The 17,439-nt window shown below is 36.3% G+C and overlaps 1 protein-coding gene across 4 annotated transcripts in view; it reads right to left on the bottom strand.

The window, feature by feature from the left end:
• The window catches only part of SPRED1 (sprouty related EVH1 domain containing 1), a 101,476-nt gene that overhangs the window by 49,402 nt on the left and 34,635 nt on the right, over nt 1–17,439 (bottom strand). For all 4 annotated transcript variants that reach the window (XM_063794713.1, XM_001138171.7, XM_063794714.1 and 1 more), the window contains one exon: nt 5,049–5,223. In XM_063794713.1, coding sequence (XP_063650783.1) covers nt 5,049–5,223 — 175 coding nt within the window. The remainder of the gene's footprint in view (nt 1–5,048; nt 5,224–17,439) is intronic.

Genomic DNA, 17,439 nt, shown 5'->3' with positions numbered 1-17,439 from the left:
GAGTAGATGAAAATGAAAGCTAATAGATGCTAATCTGAATGCTACACAGATTCAATAATGGGATTTATATATGTGGGTGATAGACTAATAACTTGTAAGGGGAATAAGGAACAATAACAATACTCCACTATCTCTACTCCCACTCCCATTCTTTTACTAACTGTGGTATTACGGTGAATAGGAGAACTAGTATCTTTCAAGAAACAAAACTGCTAGGAAGGCTGAATCCTAAGGAAAAGTTAGTTAAGGCAATTGGTTTTTAGTGGAGGAGCACTTCTGTAGGACTGAAGTTTCACAAAGGAATAATTCAGAGGCACAGTGGAAAAGCTTAGCAGGAAATTCTTGTTCTGTACTTCGATAAAGTTCAACCCAAGGCAGAAAGATGTTTCCCTGGTCTTTCAAGATTCCCCCATGATAGAAAGGGGTGAGTCTCATTTTTAATAAAGCTACTGCTATATTATAACCACATTATTTTCTTCCTAGAAAAGAAATATTCTAATTTTGTTTTAGTCTACAGTAACTGGAAAGAAACCTTATTTTTAAAACATGCTCTTTTTAAACAATAGAACCATTATCTTAAAGGCACTTCAACTTCTATAAACAATTTTATCCACAACCTAATTACTTGTTAATCATAAAAACAATTCCTTAATCTCTTTGGCAACTTCTTAAACTGGAAATATTTCTAGTTTTTCCTTTCTCCATTTCCACATTACCTTTGTCACTCTAAGTTTATAATGGTAACTGTCTTATAACCTTGCTTTTTCTTGTCCCCACAGAGCATCTTCAGGAATTCAAGCATTTTAAAAGACTCCTATCTTTCTACTCAGCCTATTCTTTTGTCATACCTTAGCCCATAATATGGTTTAAAAAGCATAGCTTTAGCAAATTTTAATAATACTAGCAAATTTATAATATTTTATTATCTATTATATAAACTAAAGAAAAACTACTTTAGATCCCCATGATAACTAAAAACTGTGTTTAGTAGTAAACAGATATTTTAGCAAACTTTTGATACTAGTTAATTCAGAAACTTAAAAAATCTTAAGCTGTATTATAATTTGGTATTTTAAATTTACATGTCACATACCATGTATCAGCTAAAGATGGTCAAATAACATAACCTATACAAATGGTAAACATTTTGATAAAATGTTGGTAAGACAGAAGTGTCCTACTTACAGAGAAGAACCATTATATCTAACGAAAACTAAATAGGCAATGTGGAACTCTATGATGTACACAAATGAACAGTTAAATTTTAGTTAACAATTTAAATTATATGTGCTCCAAGGTAATACTAACTTGTATTAAAGAATTAAAGGAAGAAATCAAGGCTATAAAGATTTAGAAGAAAACAGAGGCTATAGCTCACACACATCAAGTAAGACTTTCTTTTCTTTTTTTTTTTGAGACAGAGCCTCGCTCTGTTGCCCACATTGGAGGTGCAGTGGCACAATCTCAGCTCACTGCCACCTACGCCTCCCGGGTTCAAGCGATTCTCCTGCCTCAGCCTCCTGAGTAGCTGGGACTACAGGCACGTGCCACCACGCCTGGCTAATTATTTTTTGTTGTTGTTGTTTGTTTTGTATTTTTAGTAGAGATGAGGTTTCACTGTGTTAGCCACGATGGTCGCGATTTCCTGACCTTGTGATCCGCCTGCCTCGGCCTTCCAAAGTGCTGAGATTACAGGTATGAGCCACCACGCCCGGCCAAGACTTTCTCAGAATCTGTCCTTAACAACGATCATTCCATCCCCAAGTGTCTCAAAGAAAGGTAGTACTTTCATTTTCTTAGGCTACAACACCAACCCCTGGTGTTTCTTTCAAATTCTTTCTTTCTCAATCATCCATAAAGCATGAAAGCCAATTATGCAGAGCAGTGCTTTCCAACTCTTCTCTCCTCAGGCACATATAGAACAGTAACATAAGGCAACCAGTCTGGAGGCCCCAGACACTCATGGCACACAGGTTGGAAAGCTCCAATTTAGAGTATCAAAGGATAATCCAGGAAATAAACTCCACCTTTTGTAGGCATCATGAAGATGCTTTATAGGTAAGCAACATAGGATCACTGAATGAGTGAATGAGTAAACACTGACTCAGTTACACAAAATGATGTCTTCTTGAACAAGTCTCAGGCAGCCTGCTCTTCATTTGTGCCCCCTTTCTTAAAAAAATAAAATAAAGTAAAATAAAAAATAAAAAAAAAATAAAACAGTAAAGTATATAACCTTCTGGGAATCGTAACAAGACTTATTTTTAGTACCTGTAATTGTAAGTCAAAGGTTGGAAAAGTCTTCTGTGAAAGTGGTTCTCTCATAACTGATAAGGGCCATCTTCTTCACTATTGTTATCAGTATTCTGACTTACAAACACTCATTAAAATATTGTATTTATTAGCCACACGAGTGGTCATATACTCCTCTTCTGAATATTTATTCTTTCTTCAAGGGCATGAATTCATGGGATATGAGGGGCAAGAATCTCACTTCTAGAATTCATCTAAGGTAGAGGATTCTAAGATGTAATCCACAGGCAAAATGGTTACAGAACAGTTTTCAGCAACTATCTTTCACATAACTATTACATCAGAACTACTACTAAAGTGCACTGTTTATTCACCAAGAAGGCTTTTAAAGGAAAGCTACCATTAATCTGGGAGGAACCCTGTAGACTTACAGACTCAGTAAACATAATACTTCTTTAAAAAAAAAATCAAGAAACTAGAACTCAGGAAAATGGGTTAAAATAAAACCAATGAATAACCAATGAATAAAACCAATGACTATAGAAATGAACATTAGTGATCTCAAAATGCAGTGATATTGTAAACTAATGTATGTATATGTCAATTCTACTACTGGACTTTTCAGAAGTAGTCTTGATCACAGTGTATTACCCAGCAGAGGGTGCAAATTAATCTCATTTCAATATCACTGTCTCATTTGTCTTGAGATTTCACAAGACTTCGCTATTTTCAATTTACAGCCATGAGTTATCGCCTCTGCCTTTGATCACACAAGTCCCCATAACCTACCTAGAATGCTATACTATAGTTAATCCCTCTAAGAAATATGGCAAATTTCTGACTGAAAGCTCTCCTTTATGGCAATACTGAGAGATGTTTCTTATCCCCGTTTCACAAGTAACAAGCTTCCTCAAAGAAAAATGGCTACATGAAACAACAGGTGTTCTGATTCCTGTTACTTCTAGCAAAGTAATCTATTTTCTTATTAGTCTATCAATATTCTATACCCTAGGACTAGGGTAAGTGCTCTTGATTTTTAAGCTGTCATAGGGAATAAAAGTTTCTGTTCTTTCTGAATCTCAGGTTTATTTTCACTAGCTTTATTTATGTTAAAGCCACACTCTGAACAATCACCCAATCCATCAATCTGTGCAGACTCATAATTAGTTATGCAGATTTGGTCCCTTATTATCCTAAACTGTCCATCTCTACTATATCCAATATTCTGTTTCACTGAGTTTTTTCTATTTCACATCTAGGTCATCCTTTCCTTGTTCTTATAATTTTTCGAGCAAGCATTTTTCTCTCTTAATCCACATTTTACTTTCTACTACCTTTGTATTCTTAGGAAAAAGTTTATCTAGAAAAAAATGCCTTAGATTTTCACCACTTTACTCGGTTTCTAAAATAGACAATTTCTCCAACAATATTCCCCAGTTACCATTAGCTCAGACCAGAAGCATTATACCATCATAGGTGCCTTCTTAGATGTCTCCAGGCTTAAAAAAGCATTAGTATATGGCAGATCCCATTTTATCCAAGGCCAGACCACCTTTAAAAATTTAAACTTTTTAAAGATGACATATTTATCATATTTCACTTTTGACTTCAATCGGGGTTCTCTACTTAAACATATTTTGGCTGAGACACATTATACAATGTGTAGCATGGGTGAATCATAAACTCATAAAACACTAGTGTAGGAAGGCTTTCGAGATGATTTGGGATAACTCTCCCTTTAAGTGGGGAAGAAATTGGGGCAGTGAAAGTTAAGCAACTTTCTGAATTACTACAATGATTCAGCTGTAAAAAAAATATGAAGAAACCAAGCCCCCAAACTGAAAGTAAGTCATATTCAAACTGTTCATGCATGGAAGAATTATTTGGAGCTCAAAACATAAGAAATAACAAAGATGCTAAATAAACAGATCCACAAATATATATTTAAAGGGAATTCTCGTTATTTTCAAGGCTCTATTTTGGGACTTTATTTTTATTTTGCGTCTAAGTGTATGCTCTTCTTTTTCTTGATACAGAAATGACACTAACATTACTCAGCTTTTCGGATGTAATCAGTTGTTTTTGGCCCACAAATGAAACAAAGAAAGTGAAGGAGCTTTCCATACTAATTAAAAAAGAGCAAATAACATTATCAAAGGTTAAACTGAAATTTTAAAATGTATACAGGTAAGAAACCACACATCTGCATGGAAGACAATAGTGTTAAAAATTAGGCTGGCCACCAGATAGTCTTATGAGACTAGAAAATAAGGGAATTAATAAGGGAATCACCTTGGCTATGTTCGAATAAAACTTAATTTGTGGATACTGAAATGGGAATTTCATATAATTCTTATGTTACACAAAATTATTATTTTTAATTTTTTCCAACCATGTAAAACTATAAAAACCATTATTAGCTCACAGACAATATAAAAACAATTGGTGGGCTTGCATTTGGCCAGTGGATTAGTTTGCCAATCTCTGGTCTAGGGAATAGCTGAGAAAAGGGAAGGCAGGAAGTTACCAGTTGAATAACTAGGGGGACTATTTATTAACTCCTGCATTAAGCGTAAATGGAAAAGCAGCAACCCCATCCCCCAACAAATGTGTATCAATGTCAGTCTCAGTTTGAAAAAAAAATGTTGTATTTCACTGCCTTTAACACAGAAACAGCTCCAGAAACATAATTACTGATTCATAGGTGAAAAAAATCTCACAACAGTATACTAATCATAACTTTAAACAGATAATTCATTATCTAAAATTATAGTATTAGATACATTATTCATTACCATTTTGTCCCTGAGTCGCTCTCCACGGATAAAAAAGTCAGCACAGCCATTCTCTTCCTGATGAGGGACTTTGAAGACAGTGACGCTGCTTAGTCCACTCCCTCCAAGTGGTAACCATCCACCACTTGAGTCATCTCGGGTCATCACCACAGCTCGCACTCGTGCATAACTATTACTAAAATAGATGCAAAGATCAGGAATTAGCTTTTCCATAAACAAAAAACAGCCAAGCCATCAGTCTTGTTTGAGAAACCAAAGAACACATTAGTTAACATGTGGTGACTAAGGTGTTTACTACTTCCATGAAAATCTACAGAAAGTAACCTACTTGAAAGAGGTCAAAAACCAAAAACAGACTTTAAGGTTGTCCTTTATTTTAAAGACTACTCTTGTAATAAAAGACTACAAAACTACTACCTCAATTCATCATTTCAGTAGTTCCAGCACATCTGATTGCCACGGAACAAGTTGTGAAGGATCCCAGAGGCAAATACTGTCAAACTACACAGGGTACCATAAAACTTGTCTATATATGTCCATTTGCTACAATATTATAACCAGGACAAACTGCTGTATTTCAGCACATTAAACTGTAGCATCTAGAAGTCCCTAACAGTTCCAGAATATTATAAATCAAATGCTGAAACAAACATGCTTAGTTTAGCTACATTTTTAATTTATTCTACCAACTGGGAATCTCAATCACTTACACAAATCATATAAAGAAAAGTGTTATGCTTAGATTACTTAACAAGCAAATTGGCCTGTAGAAACTGTAAGAAATAAATTTCTGTTATTAGCTAACCAGTTTATATTTTTCTATAGTAGTCCAAAGAGAATAAGACACATGTATAATCAACATGATAATCAAAATACAGGCCATTTTCATCACTTCAAAAATCCTTATGCCGAACACAGAGATTTTGCCTGTTTGGGGCCTTCAAATAAATGGAATCAAACAGAATTACCATTTGTACCCCTTTTGTCTGACTTCTTTCTCTCATGTTGTTTTGTGTATCAGAAGTTCATTTTTTTTAACTAAGTAGTCCTCTAATTGAATAAATCTATCATAATTTATTCTTTCTTACATGGATAGGCATTTGGATTTTTCTAGTTGTTGGCAATTATGAATAAAGCTGTTATAAACATTCTTGTACATGTCTTTTTTGTAGACATTTTTTCATTTCTCAAATAATTACCTAGGAGTGGAATTAACGGGTCACAGGATAGGTACATGTTTAACTATACAAGACATTATCTTCCAAAGTGGTTGTACTGTTACACATTCCCATCAATAATGTATGACAGTTTCAGATGCACCACATCCTTGCCAATACTTGGTGTTTTCAGTCTTAACTTTACTCATTGTATTGAGTATATAGTGGTATCCCACAGCGTTTTAAATTTCTATTTCCATAATGACTCATGATGTTGAGCATCTTTTCATGTGCTTTTTGGCCATTTGTTTATCTTGTTTTTAAGTCTGTGACCATTTTTTATTATATTGTCTTTATTATGATTTTTAGAAGTGTTTTTTAAAATATATTCTGGACATAAGTATTTTTTAGAGAATATATTTTTAAAGTTGCACTGGGTTGTGGTTAAGAGTGAGAATTCTAGAGTCAAACTTCCACAAGTTGGATCTTGGCTTAGAAACTTACTATCTGTATGGCTTTGAGAAAGTTACTAAACCTCTGTGCCTCAAACTTACGTGTGAAATAACAGCACTCACTTATAATAAATGTAAACCATGCCTGACACATAACAAGCACTATATGAGTATTACTTTTTATTATCATTATGACAACAAAGCATTGAAAACCGAAGACACTACCATCCTGGTAATTCAAAATCAGATAGGATCTGGGAAATAATTGAATTTTCATGTTCAACCATAATTATCTATTATTGGGGTCAAAATAATTCTTTATATAGAAACTCTGAAAGGGTTTGGCTTCATAATTTACTCTTTTGTGGAAGCTTTTTATTATTTAGTTATTCAGAGGCTCTGATTCTTATCTGGACCCAATTCTTGCCAATCTTCAACTCAGAGAAATGGTCAGAGGAAGTGCGGGTGCATAAAGGTTGGGTTGATGTAGATATTAAATTCTCCTGAGATGGGCTGGAGCAAGCTCCACCACTATAAACACAATATGCATCTTAAGAGGCAGTGGGAGCAGACTACATAATAACCACATTTGTGGGCTAGCTTCTATTCTAAAGCAAATTAAGAGAATCTTGTAAGATGTTCCTTCTTTATTAAAAACCTAAACTGTAACTCAATTTCTAATCTCTGATCATATTTGAATAGTAATTTCAAATATATCCTTTCATACACAGCAGGAAAACTAAACTACTGTCTCTGTACATTTTGTGCTGCTTTAACAGAATACCAGACTGGGTAAATGACAAAGAGAAATTTATTTCTCACAGTTCTAGAGGCTTGAAAGTCCAGAGGCTGGGAAATCCAAGATCAAGGCACCAGTAGGTTCATTGTCTGGAAAGAGGCCAATCTCCACTTCCAAGGTGGTGCACCTTGAATGCTGTGACCTCTGGAGGGGAGGAATGCTGTGTCCTTACATGGCAGAAGGTGGACAGCCAAAAAGCGATGGGCACCCTCAGTTCTTTTATTAGGATACGAATCCATTCAAGAAGGTAGAACTCTTACTTTCATGATGGTAGGTGCTAAACACCTCCCAAAAGGCCGCACCTCCTAACACTGTTGCACTGGAGTTTAAATTTCAACATAAATTTGTGGGGGCAAAAACATTAAATCCACAGCAACTACTAATGTAGAAATCCAGGTGAGATGTAATACTGAATTGAACTAGGACGATAACAATGGACACGAAGATGAATAGAGAGATTTGGTTATATTTTGGAGGTAGAGCCAAGAGGAAACTTGCTGATGAGATTATAACTACAAAACAAGTAAAGTGTTCCAAATCATCTAAAATTCTTAGTAGAATCCATGAGCTTCATTTCCTAAAATTTTCAGCTAGTATTTCAATAAAGTCAAAGGCAAAAGAAGATGACCAAACACACGAAGACAAATTTTGTCTCAGTTGTATTGGACCATGTAGTTTTGTTTGAAATGACAGTACTATATTACACATGAACCAGAATAACTCTAAAGCTATACTTTATTGCACTTTGTGGATAAATGTATGGCAGCAATTTCAAATTTACATATTGGCAAAATTTGTAATTTGATTAACAATCAAATTAATAGTTGCAGAAATTTTTACCAGCCCTAGTAGTTTTAACTGTCTGAAACGCAAAGTGTCCTTCACCTAAAGTGACCTGCTTTTTTAGTTTCTTTTCTCCCTTACAGAACTATCTTGCTTTGTGATTACCAAGCCTATTATATACCCCACCCAACTGCTAGACAAGTAGAAGGCTCAAGGAAGACATAGTCTGGAGATCTGAGATTTTATGTTTTCTCCTTGTTTTATGTGTCCATTATAAGGAAAAACCAGGCTTAAAACACTTAAAGTGTTTGATAGTCAAGCTCCTTAGAGAACATAAAGACTCTAACCATACACTGCACAGTTTTAATACTGATTCCCATTCTTCCCATTTCCTGGTCACAACCAAAAGTTCCCGACTCTTCCTTTTCTCTCCACCAAGAAGGCAGATAGTGACCATAATATTGTACTATAGATGCATACATGCTAATGCATGTGTGAAACTTGTGATTTTTTTAGCTCATTGGCTGACACATGTATGAGTCTAGAGTACAGTATTATGCAAGTTTTTGTAATATTTATAAGCTTATAATACTTACATTAACCAGGTGTTCAATTATGAGGTAAAATAATTGTGCATGATGTTCATAAATTAAAATTCTATCTATCCCCTATCCCTCTTACTGTTATTAGTTAATATGTTAAACATAATATGTATTCAACTTAATAACAGGAAAACAAAATTAACAAGCATTGTAGCACAATATTGACTCCTATGGAATTCTCATTAATTTTACATCGGTTTCATTTTCTAAATACAATCCTGTGTTGCATAATAATGTTTCCGTCAACAACAGACTCCACGTACAACAGTCCCATAAGATTACAATACCGTATCTTTATTGTACCTTTCTGACGTTTAGATACACAAATACTTACCATTGTGCTAAAACTGGCTACACTTTTCAGTACAACAACATGCTGTACAGCAAGCCTGTCCAACCTGTGGCCCAGGATGGCTTTGAATGCGGCCCAACACAAATTCATAAATTTCTTAAAACATTATGAAATTTTTGTGTGATTTTTTTTAAAGTTTATCAGCTATCATGTTAGTGTATTTTCCCATGTAGGTTTGTGTAGGTACACTCTATGATGTTTGTGTGCACAATGATGAAATAACCCAACAATGTATTTCTCAGAGCAAATACGTATTGCAAAACACGTGACTGCTTTACTTAGCATACTTTTATTCTCTTGAAAGTAAAATAATTTCATGATTTACTTGACAGAAGATGCTGTAACTCCACTCAACTGGCACTCAAATATCTAATGTGCAAGGAAATGTTATCTCGATGAATCCAAAATTCATAGAGCCAATAAATCTGTAGCAAAGCAACTTTACCCTTTACACCAAAGATTAATTTTGTGAACCTCCTGGAAAGGATTATGAATCCCCAAAATTGTAATCAAATGTGAGTTTTTTTGCCACATATATATTTTCTTCAGGGGAGATAGTACATAGCTTTAATCACAATAGCATCTATGATTACCCTGGCCCACCAATTTAGGAACCACTGCTATACAAACAAAATGACTAGCAGTACAGCTCTGGCTCTTGCTCAGATCAGTTTCCTAAATTTGGATACATTTCTAACAGCCTGCTGGCCATTTATATTGTTTTGGTCGACTGTTCTTAAGCTTAACTTTTCTAAAATAAATTATCTGTCTCTCTCTTCTCTCTATACCTTTCTTTTCTATTATAATACATACCCAAGAAATACCTTGATATTAGCCCAGTGAGACCTATTTGTATTTCTGACCTCCAGGCTAAAATATAATAAATTTCTGTTGTTTTAAGTCACTAAGTTTATGGTAATTTGCCTACATCAGCAACAGGAAACTAATACAAAGGAGGAAACACGTTCTCGAAGATATAGTAATATATATACAGGAGAAAAAGATAACTTTTTCCATTTTTAATTACAATAGTATTAAAACAAAATCCTGACCTCCGCCCCACCAACCACCAAATTGAGGAAGTTCTTACAATGCCTTAAGATTTGTACAGTATAACAGGAACTTATTTATCCATTGAGGCATATTTATAGTGACAGAACACCCTTTGCTCTCTATATATTTTAAGTAAATATTAACCATCCAAATATTAAACATTATTACAGAGACTAGGTAGAAGAGAAAAGGGAAGCATTTAATAGAAGTAGGTTGGGATGATGTAGTACTTCACAGTGTAAGTACGTGCTTTCTAAACTATATAGAACGCAGACATTCAGAAGATAACCACATTACTACTCAATAATCTATTCACTTAACCCATGAGATTCATATACTACATAAACAAAATTGAAAAGTTATGATCCTCTCCCTGTAGAAGCTCATAATCTAGTGGGCAAAGATACATTACCACATAATGGGAATATAGGAGATTACTAGTATTCATATTTGATGTAGGTTTTTAATAGCAGTATATCAGGTAGATAAAAGGCTAAGGACACTCAATAGAGAGAGCATGACCCAAGTATATCATATTTAAGAACCAATACGAAGTTCAAAAGATGACAGTAGACATAAGCGATAGAGAGAAAGAAAGAAAATAGTAGTTGACTTACTGTATTAAGCCATGCATACTATGCTCAAGGTTAGTACTCTATTTTATCATGATAAAGAGACCACAGGATGACAATAAGCAAGAAAGCAGAATGTTCTGATTTGTATTTTAAAAGCTCTAAGAGCAGTAGGAGACCACTACTGCATTAACCCTAATGAAGGAGATATTTCTTCATCTTACAGAGAAGAGCTAAGTTTGATTAGAAAGACGAAGATCTGTATTACTCCTTTAGCACTGGCAACTCTAAAAACTGGAGCAAATATTAAACATGGCACTGTTTAATAACAAGTCAGATCTAGGTTCCAAAGGCAGTGTCACCTCTTAAAAGTTGTAATCTTGGAGCCGGGTGTGGTGGCTCACTCCTGCAATCCCAGCACTTTGGGAGGCCGAGGCGGGTGGATCACGAGGTCAAGAGATCGAAACCATCCTAGCAAAGATGGTGAAACCTTGTCTCTACTAAAGATACAAAAATTAGATGGGTGTAGTAGCGTGTGCCTGTAGTCCCAACTACTCAGGAGGCTGAGGCAGGAAAATTACTTGAGCCTGGAAGGCAAAGGTTGCAGTGAGACAAGATCACACCACTGCATTCCAGCTTGGTGAGAGAGGGAGACTCCGTCTCAAAAAAAAAAAAAAAAAAAAAGTTGTAATCTTGGGCAAATTACTTAAGCTCTCTATATCCCTATTCCTGGTCTATAAAATGGAGATAATAATATTTATCACAGTGCTATAAGAAATAAATGAGGTTATGCATGTAGATTTCTTAGCATTTTGCCTGGCTCATTGTTATGTGCCCAATAAATGTTATTACAATGACTTAATATATTAAATCAACTTTATGTTACTACAACCGCATTATCAAATTGTCTAAATTTTCTCATTATTTATGATGATCTTGTATAAAAAACCAAGGTGACAGCTCCCTCTCAGAACTTTTAACGTTAAGAATTATTAATCATAGCTAAGTATGTGATATGGTTTGGCTGTGTCCCCATCCAAATCTGAACTTCAATTGTATCTCCCAGAATTCCCATGTGTTGTGGGAGGGACCCAAGGGGTCTTAATTGAATCATGGGGGCCGGTCTTTCCTGTGCTATTCTCATGATAGTGAATAAGTCTCATGAGATCTGATGGGTTTATCAGGGACTTCTGCTTTTGCTTCTTCATTTTTCTCTTGTTGCCATCATATAAATGCCTTTCACCTCCCACCATGATTCTGAGGCCTCCCCAGCCCTGTGGAATTGTTAAGTCCAATTAAACCTCTTTTTCTTCCCAGTCTCGAGTATGTCTTTATCAGCAGTGTGAAAACGGACCAATACAGTAAATTGGTACCAGTAGAGTGGGGTATTGCTGAAAAGATACCCAAAAATGTGGAAGTGACTTTGGAACTGGGTAACAGGCAGAGTTTGGAACAATCTGGAAGACTCAGAAGACAGGAAAATGTGGGAGAATGGCTTTGACAAAAATGCTGATAGTGAAATGAACAATAAGGTCCAGGCTGAGGTGGTCTCAGATGGAGATGAGGAACTTCTTGGGAACTGGAGCAAAGCTGAATCTTGTTATGTTTTAGCAAAGAAACTGGTGGCATTTTGCCTCTGCCCTAGAGATTTGTGGAACTTTGAGCTTGAAAGAGATGATTTAGGGTATCTGGGGGAAGAAATTTCTAAGCAGCAAAGCATTCAAAAGGTGACTTGGGTGTTGTTTTATGCTGTTTTCAAAGGGAAACAGTATTAAAGTTCAGAAAATTTGCAGCCTGACAATGCAGTGGAAAAGAAAAAACTATTTTGTGAGGAGAAATTCCAGCCAGCTGCAGAAATTTGCTTAAGTAGCAAGGAGCCTAATGTTAATCCCCAAGACCATGGAGAAAACATCTCCAGGCCACGTCAAAGACCTTCAGAGCAGCCCCTCCCATCACAGGCCCAGAGGCCCAGGAGGAAAAACTGGTCTCACAGGATGGACCCACTGTCCCCATGCTGTGTGTAGCCTAGGGACTTCATGTCCTGTGTACCAGCCACTCCAGCCATGGCTGAAAGGGGCCGACATAGAGCTCAAGCTGTTGCTTCAGAGGGTGGAAGTCCCAAGCCTTGGCAGCTTCTACATGGTGTTGAACCTGTGGGTGCACAGAAGTCAAGAATTGAAGTTTGGGAAATTCTGCCTAGATTTCAGAAGATATATGGAAACACCTGGATGCCCAGGCAAAAGTGCTTCAGGGGCAGGGCCCTCATGGAGAACCTCTGCTAGGGCAGTGTGGAAGGGAAATGTGGGGTCAGAGCCCCCACACAGAGTCCCTACTGGGGCACTGCCTAGTGAAGCTTTGAGAAGAGGGCCACCATTTACCAGACCCCAGAATGGTAGATCCACTGACAGCTTCCACCATGTGTCTGGAAAAGCCACAGACACTCAACATCAGCCTGTGAAAGCAGCCAGGAGGAGGCTGTACCCTACAAAACCACATGGGCAGAGATTCCCAAGACCATGGGAACCTACCTCTTGCATCAGCAAGACCTGGATGTGAGACATAGGGTCAAAGGAGATCATTTTGGAGCTTTAAAATTTGACTGCCTCACTGGATTTAAGACTTGCATGGGCCCTGTATCCCCTTTATTTTGGACAATTTATCCCACTTGGAATGGCTGTATTTACCCAATACCTGTATCTCCATTGTATCTAGGAAGTAACTAGCTTGCTTTTGATTTTACAGGCTCACAAGCAGAGGGACTTGCCTTGTCTCGAATGAGACTTTGGACTCTGGACTTTTGGGTTAATGGTAAAACGCGTTAAGACTCTGGGGGACTGTTGGGAAGGCATGATTGGTTTTGAAAAGTGAGGACATGAGAACTGCAGGGGCCAAGGGCAGAATGATATGGGGTAGCTATGTCCCCACCCAAATCTCAACTTAAATTGTATCTCTCAGAATTCCCACATGTTGTGGGAGGGACCCAGGGGGAGGTAATGGAATCATTAGGGCTGGTCTTTCTCATACTATTCTTGTGATAGGGAATAAGTCTCAGGAGATCTGATGGGTTTATGAGGGGTTTCCACTTTTGCTTCTTCCTCATTTTTCTTTTGCTGCCACCATGTAAGAAATGCCTTTCGCCTCCCGCCATGACTCTGAGGCCTCTCCAGCCATGCGGAACTATAAGTCCAATTAAACCTCTTTTTGTTCCCAGTCTTGGGTATGTCTTTATCAGCAGCATGAAAACAAACTAACACAGTATCAAATATCAGTCATCTAAGTCTTCCACAAACTGTTTATATAATGCAGACATCTGGGAATTCTTCCAGAAGAAGAAATAAAATTAAAATATGAGAGATGAATAGAGGTTTTCACAAACTACACCTTTAGAATCAATCATTTTAGGTTCTGCTAGACAGTATCATCAACCTATGAAAACAGTTCAAACTATAACTACTTTGAATGTCCCCTGCCTTCTGGTACTACTAGTGTCCATTCCCCATGACTCCTTAATTACTAGCATTGATACTATGATTTCATTCTGAAATTCTCTTGGTCTACGTCAGAAGAAGAGAACTATAAAAAGTATTCATTCTCAACAAAAGATCAAAACAGAAGACAGGAAGTCAACATTAATATGAGAGTTCATGATGAGATAAAAACATTAGAGTAAAATATGAAAAACTTTAAAATAATCCTATAGTTGGGAAAGCCTAAGATCCAGAGGCCATTAAAATATAAAAGGATAAATTCAACTATATTAAACACATTCCTGCATGGTAAAAACACCATGAACAATAAAGACAAAGATAACAAATTGGGAAAAAAATATGTAACACACATGTATTAGCTTTTTATTGCTGTCCTAACAACTACCACAAACTTAGCGGCTTACAACAACACAAATTTATACATTTCTGTGAGTTGGAAGTCCAAAGAGTTTCACACTGGGCTAAAATCAAGGTACTGGCAGTGCTGCGTTCCTTTCAAGAAGCTCTAAAAGAGAAAACAGTTTTCCCTTGCCTTTTCCAGTTCCTAGAGCCCATCCACATTCCTTGGCTCATGGCTCCCTCCTTCTACCCTCAAAGTCATGAATATTGCTTCTCTCTGAACCTTCTTCTGTAGTTATATCTTTCTCTGACCACAGTCCTATACAGTCAGGAAAGGTTATCCACTGAAGTGCTCATGTGATTAGCCTAGGTTCATCCAGATAATCCAGGATAATCTCCCTATATCAAAGCTCACAAACTTAATCACAGCTGCAAAATCCTAACATACTCACAGGTTCTGGAGATTAGGGCAAGGACATCTTTGAGGAGGGGCAGGACATATTCTGTCTACCACAAATGGCATATAACAGGGAAAAAAAAAAAAAGGTACTTCCTTAAAAGTAACTCCAAAAATCAGTAAGAAAAGACAAACACCACAAAGGAAAAACAGGCTAAGTTCATGAATAAAATCCACAGAAGAAAAACATAAATGCCATGAAATACAGAAAAAGTAATTTTATTCAGAATAAGAGGAATGCAAATTAAAGAGATTACCTTTTTTTTTTCCATTTCAAAGCACTGATTGCAGTTTTTCTTAAACGTGGAATACAAAACTTGTAAAACCCCAACAAATTCATTTAATAATGACCATACTAATAATCAGGAATCATGGCAAAACCTGTTTTAGCGAAAAATTCCATTGGTTTAGAGGTAACTAAAAACACAGATTCCCAAGTCTACTCCCTGATTCCTAAGGTTTAAGGCACAGGAAACCTGCAGTTTAAATTCCGAAGGAAGTTATGATGTTGTATTTGGAATATTGGTAAACTAGAAAACTAATCTTAATTTTGAATAAACTAACTGAAAATTTGTTGCTGTAAAATTCTATCCAGAATAATTTATCTCATATCACTGCAGGTAATGTAGCCTAACCAAACAGTTACTCTAGTTTAGGGCTTTGAATAATCCTAAATATTGAGTACTAAAGAAAAGCAATAAAAAAAGACACAATATTCAAAGCAAAAAAATACTGAGTTAGCATAGCCTGGCAATATAAAATCTTATAATGGCTATAACTTAGAAGGCTATACCTCTCTGACCACCTCTCTTACTGCTTACTCACTATATTGCAATGATAGTATTTTTGTACTCCTTAAGTATAATAGTTCTCTTCTACCGTGGGGCTCTAGACGCTGTTTCCTTTAGTTGGGTATTCCCCTGAGATATTCTATCGGTTGCTCCTTTCTAAGCTATCAGCTAACAAGAATCCTCCTCGGAGTAGCACCAGCATCCATCCACCTTCTCTCCACTATTTCTTTTTCTGGTTTTATCTTCCTCATAATGCCTATGACTATCTGAAATTATTTATTTATTTATTGTCTGTCCTCTATTAATAGGATTTACGCTCCATGAGTAGGAACCTTGTTTTCCTTGCTCACTACAAACTCCGAACCTTCCTCTCAATTTATTAACATGTCATATTCATGAACCTCTATGAAGACAATAACATATGTTATGAAAGTTTAGTTGTAAACAAGCCTGAAGTAGAAAATTTTCAGTACCTTCCTCTACCTTCCTCTTCTGAGCTCCCGTCTTCCACCAATATTCATTTATCCCTGACCCTTGTGATCAGGTAATTTTGACTGAAGGTAGGTAAACATGACTCCAGAAGCAACTCTTAATGATAGAGAGGTGAAAACAGGTATATTGTTACAATCCAAGCAAAAACTGTAAGATACAGAACTTTTCTCAGTTGTGTATCATTCAGAGAAGACCACCTCATATCTCAGAGTGATTCATGATTCAAGTCTTTCCAGGAACCAGGAGTACTCTGGATCCTAAGAGATCAGAAGGGTAAGCAAGGGGAAATCAAAAAACAAGAAAAAATAAAGGAAGGAGAAGAAAGGTTTTCCTGATAGTAGGCTACAGTTGTTCCTTGGTATCTGTGTGAAATTGGTTCCAGGACCTCGCTTGAGTATCAAAATCCTTGACGCTCAAGTCCCTGATATAAAATGGCAAAATACTTGCATACAGCCTATGGACATCCTCCTGTATACTTTAAATCATCTGTAAACAGTGGTATGCTGTATTGTTTAGGGAATAATAAGATTTTGAAGTGTGTACATGTTCAGTAAAGATGCAATTTTTTTCAAATATTTTCAATCTGTAGCTGGCTCAATTCACAGAGGTGAAACACATACATATGAATGCAAAGGCCACAAGACAAGAAAGAGCATTAGAGAAAATGATAGTCTACAAGATTCAGACGGACATTTTTTTAAGTGGGGAGGGAGCAGTAATGGGATATATGGACTAGCTCATACAGGGCCATATTAAGGATTTTGTTCTTTATTTTAAGAAAAAACACATTTTGATCAAAGAAACAATGAAAGAGATGTATGTTTAAAGAAAAATCACAGTTTTGCAGATTGAATGAAAAGATAGTGGGGGAAAGGGAGTCAGCAATAGATGAAGGTGGCATGCTAGAAATCCAGGTGAGAAATACAGACTAGAATAATGAGATAACTAGACAAATAAATGAGAAAACTACATAGACAGAAGATGTCTTCTGGAGGTAAAACTGTGCTAGCCAGTGTGCTTCTAAAACTCTGACCTCTGTTGCATTTTTCTGTTT

Source organism: Pan troglodytes, chromosome 16 (assembly GCF_028858775.2).
Source record: "Pan troglodytes isolate AG18354 chromosome 16, NHGRI_mPanTro3-v2.0_pri, whole genome shotgun sequence".
NCBI lineage: Eukaryota > Metazoa > Chordata > Mammalia > Primates > Hominidae > Pan > Pan troglodytes.
Note: the sequence above shows the minus strand (reverse complement) of the source record. Positions and strands in the feature narration are given on the sequence as shown.